Consider the following 6,000-nt stretch of genomic DNA (forward strand, 5'->3'; position numbering starts at 1 on the left):
AAAAAAAAAAAAAAAAAGAAACACAAATTCTGAGGATCAGGGACTCGGGAATTAGAAACTCAGGGGTGGGGCCTCACAGTCTCTGTCTGAAAAAACCCTCCAAAAGATGTCTGAGACTACTGTCTAGTTAATAAAAACAGTCACTCTGATTTGGAAAGATTATGCAGTTGTATGCATTTTACGGGATGCAATTTCCAAAGTCATGTAGAAAACGTTAGTCCGTGCAAGCGTGCATCTATGTCACATGGTTCAGGCTGGCAGAGCTGTAGCCCCGTGAACACTGACCACAGCTCTAACCCTGGGGGCTGGTCACACACTGTTATATTTTTATCATGGCAAAGACAGAAAACATGAAAAAACAGAACAACTCTGAGAGCTATCATGTGGGAGTGTGGTCCAACTTACAACACTCAGCACCAGAACTGGACTCTGCACTTAGAAGGCTTCAAAACTTAAGAACCTCAAACAATGAGTGTGTTCCCCTCCAGGAATTAAATAATGTCCAGAATGCTCTCTCTGGGGCATCATGTAATTCCTGGAGGGGACCTGAGAGCCGCTGCGTGACTCATCAGATCATTCCAAGGAAGGGACACCAAGCAGTCACGCAGCCTGCTCAGACCCTCTCAATGCTGTAAGAAGAAACGCGTCATCTCAAAATTCATCGAGAGGCAGGTAGTAACCTATCATTTTGGTTCTGGAAATCTGTAAACATTTTTAAATAAGATCACTATTCCAAAGGCAATTTAGAATCTATTCCCCCCAGATAAGAGTTCATTTGTTTCATCGTAAGCAATTTGCTACTAAATCCCCAGAAACTTCCAGAAGTCCAGTCTTCAAATCCTGGGATCTTCCAGGGAGTTCTCAGAATGAACGTCTGTGGGGCTCCTAAAACTCCCTCTCCAGAAATGGGCTGGAGAACAGTTGTGAGAAGCTCCTTACGAAAGTCACGTCACTCCTCTTGCCTCAGGCCTGCACCTCTCTCACAGCCGTGAAGAGAAGTCTCCCTCCACAACAGAGACTCCCACAGGGACACCAAGCAGACAAGAGGTGAGCCCTACCACCAAGGGGCTGGGCCATCTCTGGCCAATCCACACCCTGGCCGTGTGTGGCAGCAGGTCTAAGGGCTTAGGTCATCAGGGATACTGAGAGGGATGAAAAAGTGGACATACTTTTTAAAAAATAGCTTTTAAAAGACAAAATAGGCCAGATGTGGTGGCTCACGCCTGTAATCCCAGCAATTTGGGAGGCTGACGTGGGAGGATCACCTGAGGTCAGGAGTTTGAGACCAGCCTGGCTAACATGGTGAAACCCCGTTTCTACTAAAAATACAAAAAATTAGCCGGGTGTAGTGGCGGGCGCCTGTAATCCCAGCTACTCAGGAGGCTGAGGCAGGAGAATGGCTTGAACCCGGGAGGCGGAGATTGCAGTGAGCCGAGATTGTGCCATTGTACTCCAGCTTGGGGAACAAGAACAAAACTCCGTCTCAAAAAAAAAAAAAAGGCAAAGTAACAAAACAACTGATGAGGCACATAACTTTAATATTTCCAATATGTTCTCCAGAAAAACTCGGTTTCACCATCCTGAGGTGATCAGACTTCTTACAGAACTTAAAGTGGGATCACTTGTAAAGTAGTTTTACTAGGAATCAATCTCTAAAAAGTCGGTACCATTTAGGAAGTCAGAGTTACACAGAATGGCTGGCAAAAGCCTGCCTCATGAGAAATATGCCCAAGCCAGGAGCAGCTGCCCAGAGTGACGCTGGACAGTGCAGCAGGGGTGATCTGTCAACTCTGCACCATGTTAAAAACAAAGGATATCTTAAGAACCAAATTCCTTTGACAACTTAAATGTTATTTTTCTAAAGACTCTAAGACTCATGACTCAAACCTTTTTTTAAACATATGAAAAGCCTAAGGTTTTGAAAATCTCCTTATAATAAAGTCTTGAAAGTTCTGATGCTATTTGAAACCATTTTCTCCCTAGTATAACACTGTATGAGATTTAATATAGTTGTAGCTAACATCCGATTTATCTAAAAGATTAAAAGTTTTAAAGAATTTAAACTAATGCTAATTTAAAAAACAATGCGTATCTAAAGTAAACAAGTTCAAAATGCTCAATGTTTTAATATAAATTCCCACATTTCATTGCTAAGGCTTTCTTAGAACATGTGACAGAATTTTAAAATTCCATAAATTTCTTTTAAAGGTATTAGCACTTCAGCCACTAACAGGAAGTTACCCAATTATTTCTCAGCCTGTCCTGGGAAAAACCTAGGTGGCAACTATGAAACCCTTCCATTGTGAGAGTACGGGAACCAACTGGAGTGTCTTTCCTGGCATCTGTGGGTGAGGAAGGCTGCGCTAGGAAGAGAAGCGGCCCAGGGCCGGCGTGCACGGGAGTCGGAGAGCTGGAAGAGATAGTTACCCGGGGTTCTTTGGCTCACTCTCTCGTGAACTTCCTCCCTTCAGCTTCCTAACCAGCTTCTCACTGCTGCGTCTAATGGAAGCCCGGAGTTTGCTAAAGGAACCACTGCGTTTTAAAGATCCAGTGCCATCCTGAAAAAAACGTGAACAAATGTGAAGCTGCAGGTGGTTCTCCCTCCCGCCCACAAGAGCCACACTGGGTGCAAATAAGAGCGCCACCACGGTCACCCTGCTCGCCAGCAGCTCACTGCTGACAGAGTCTTGCAGAAACCACCAATTACCATGTACGTAAACATACTTTTAACTAAACATTATCCACTTTTAATTTCATTAAAGATAATCCAATGATCATGAAAACCTTTAGACATAAGGAAGCTCATTCAAACAAAAGTGATCACATCCCAAAAGCAATATGAATCCTACTGCTATTCTGAGACAAAAGCCGACACACAGTCTCAAGAAAATTAAAGCAGCTTCTAGGAATATTATCAAAATCGACTTCCACATTTAACAGATATGTAAGCATCTGGTCCAAGTAACACAGTAGAGGACCCAAACCATTTGGATCTGACAGAGGCTCTTCCTTTTAACAGTTTCGTCTAAATGCAATAGTTGGAGGTGCTGTTTCCTTCAGTAAATTTTACAGAACAGTTTCCTTAAATGTTAACTATAAAGGTGGCTGGAAAATTAAATAAAATGCTCATTCTATACAAATAACTAAAAATCCTTAGACAGCCTTGTAGGGAGGAGAGTGCCCAGCTCTCATCTTAATTGATTCAGGTATTAATAAGTGAAATACTTGGCAGAATCTGAACATGAAAATAAAAAACACAGTGAAGAAAATGTGCAGACAGCAGCACTTCTTCTTGGAAGGAATTCCTTGGTGAGATGAACTGTCACCCCATGACCCCAGCAGCTCTGCCACGTGGCGTTTCATGGATAAAGAGTGAGAGAAGTTCTACCAAGCAGACAGACACCAAGACACAGGTCAGTCGGAGTGAGTTTATTAGAAGTTAGAAAGACACAAATACACAAATCACTGAGCACTTCAAGATTAGTAGAGAAAAGCAGAATGCCCGAATTCCACACACAGACTACACAGCAAATGCTACTGGGGCGTATCCTAGGGAGACCCGGAGTCCGAGCAGGAACCCCAGGGCTCTAAGTACCATGGGGCACGTGCGGCACATGCCTTGCTCTAAGGCTTAGTTACGTCAACAGGTCACCGTCATGCCATTGCAACAACACCTTGTGTGACACTTAACTACCTGTTATCAGAGTGAACAGCTAATCGCTCTTAATTTTTAAACTCGTGTATTACACAGTAAATGAATTTTATTAATACAATTTATATTACTAAGTACATATCTGGCAAAGCTACATGTATACAGAAATCAGGAACCCCCCAAAAAGGACAGCAGCACCGAAAGGAATGGCCAGTTCACAGAGAGGTGCAGCTCTGACAAGATCCTAGGGGGCTGCTAGACACAGCGGGCAGCACTGGAGAGAGAAGGGAAGCTGCGGGAGGCGCCACCCGTCATGCAGGAGACAGTGTGAGAGTCACGGGCGGCTAGGCCTGTCAGACAGAAAGGAGAGAGAAAACCCACGTGAAACCGCGGCGAGGAAAGGCAGCAGGCTCTGCACGGTGCAGCCTGGCTTACAGTATTTCTAGGTCACAAGTCTCAGCAGCCTTCTGAGTGGCTTTAGGACTGGGATGACCTTCTGCCTGCTTCTACCAGCCCAGCATAAAGCAGGTGCTGGGCCTCATGGTGCATTTCACAGAATTCAGACTGGTCCATTCCCAATGGTCAGCAAAGTAAATTTCAACACTTTAAGAGTAAAGATTGGCAATGTATTAGAAATCTCCTTGACACTTAGTGTAAAAGGCTTTACAAGTAACTGTACATAAGGAGATTATGCAATGAGAAACATAGGGACCAAAATAAAGGCTACAGGTATGACTTTCATTCTCTTAAAAACACATTTTAGACATTTCAGAAACTTTAGGAAACCATGGAGTTTAAAAGTCTACAGCCCATTTTAAACATGCAGTTGATAATCCAAAAGAAAATTAATTTCCACAGGCAGCAATGCGTCCTGGGTCCTGCCAGATTGGAAAGCCGACGTCTCGACAGAAGCACCAGACGGCAGGGCCTGCGCCCCGCCCGCTCGGACTCACCATGGGACGCTGAGCAAGTCATTTAACCAGCCCGAGCTTCATTTTTCTCATCTTTAAAATGGAAAAATAACACTTGTTACCAACACCTCAAAAATGTTGGGAGGACAAGAATACATAAGTTTTTGCTGCTCTTTAGAAAAAGGATGCTAAAATGCTAACACAGCGTCATCAACAGTGCAGCCCTTGCTGTTCATTTCAAAACTCAGTGCTACACTACAGTAGTGTTATGATAATACACCTGAACTAAATACTTGGCAGAGCACAGAAGATTCATTTCACTCAGATTCAAAAGTATTTCATGTGACACACACACACGCTCACTCATGCTCTCTCTCTCTCTCCCCACTCTGCAGCTGCTGGAGTAGCAAGCTGACAACTGACAGCTGGGCAATGGGCCCAGGAGTCCCAGAACTGGGGTCCGGCCCAGCTGCCTCCTCCTCCCTGAGCCTCTGCAGACCCAGACCAGCACCTGGAGTTGGCAATGGAGCGGGTCTGCCCCACTCTGGGTCAGTCGCCCAGGCTGGAGTGCAGTGGCCTGATCTTGCCTCACTGCAAGCTCCGCCTCCTGGGTTCACGCCACCTGAGGACCTTGGCTGTGAGAACCAGGGGGAAGGCCGGCGGCTGCCCTGGCCCAGGCAGATTTCCTTTCAACTGGACTTCAGGGCCTGGGAGGATTCACTGCATTCTAACAGCTTAAGAAACTGTCTACCTCTTTATATTGCTGGGAAAGAATATTCACATTACAAAAGTGGGTTATCTGAGCAGGATTAAAAGGATAATGTGTTCACAGTTTAAAAATATGCAGTCATCATTATTATCTATATACAGTGGGATTTCAGATAATTTGGTGCTTTTTACATTTATTTATTTCTGGCATATTCTAGTTGTCTTACTAGTGTAATTTGAGACAGAGTCTGGCTCTGTCGCCCAGGCTGGAGTGCAGTGGCATAATCTTGGCTCAATGCAGCCTCCACCTACTGGGTTCAAGCAATTTCCTGCCTCAGCCTCCTGAGTAGCTGGGATTACAGGCATGCGCGACCATGCCTGACTGATTTTTGTTTTCTTCGTACAGAGGAGTTTTTACCATGTTGGCCAGGCTGGTCTCGAACTCCTGACCTCAAGTGATCCGCCTGCCTCGGCCTCCCAAAGCCCTGGGATTACAGGCATGAACCACTGTGCCCAGCCCTTAGTGTAATTTTTAAAAAATAAAAATCCATCTATTTCTAACAATATATTCCATTCCCCAATAATCCTAGGTAAGAATTTAGTGTATTTGAAACGTGTAGAAATCTTAACATGGGAGCAGTGCGAAAAGAATGGCAAGACGGAGAGAGGCTGCTTCAAAAGGCCCCAGCAGAGCTGGTGACCTGCAGACAGACAAAGGTGGTGCAGCTG

The 6,000-nt window shown here is 44.8% G+C and overlaps 1 protein-coding gene across 1 annotated transcript in view; it reads right to left on the bottom strand.

Annotated features, from left to right (window-relative positions):
* LOC105547973 (kinesin light chain 1-like) overlaps window positions 1-6,000 on the bottom strand; it is a 167,888-nt gene that overhangs the window by 11,459 nt on the left and 150,429 nt on the right. Inside the window, exon 15 of the mRNA XM_011991789.1 lies at window positions 2,428-2,558. Within this exon, the coding sequence (XP_011847179.1) occupies window positions 2,428-2,558 (131 nt within the window). The remainder of the gene's footprint in view (window positions 1-2,427; window positions 2,559-6,000) is intronic.

The sequence above is a fragment of the Mandrillus leucophaeus genome, unplaced genomic scaffold (assembly GCF_000951045.1).
Source record: "Mandrillus leucophaeus isolate KB7577 unplaced genomic scaffold, Mleu.le_1.0 Scaffold4, whole genome shotgun sequence".
Classification (NCBI taxonomy): Eukaryota; Metazoa; Chordata; class Mammalia; order Primates; family Cercopithecidae; genus Mandrillus; species Mandrillus leucophaeus.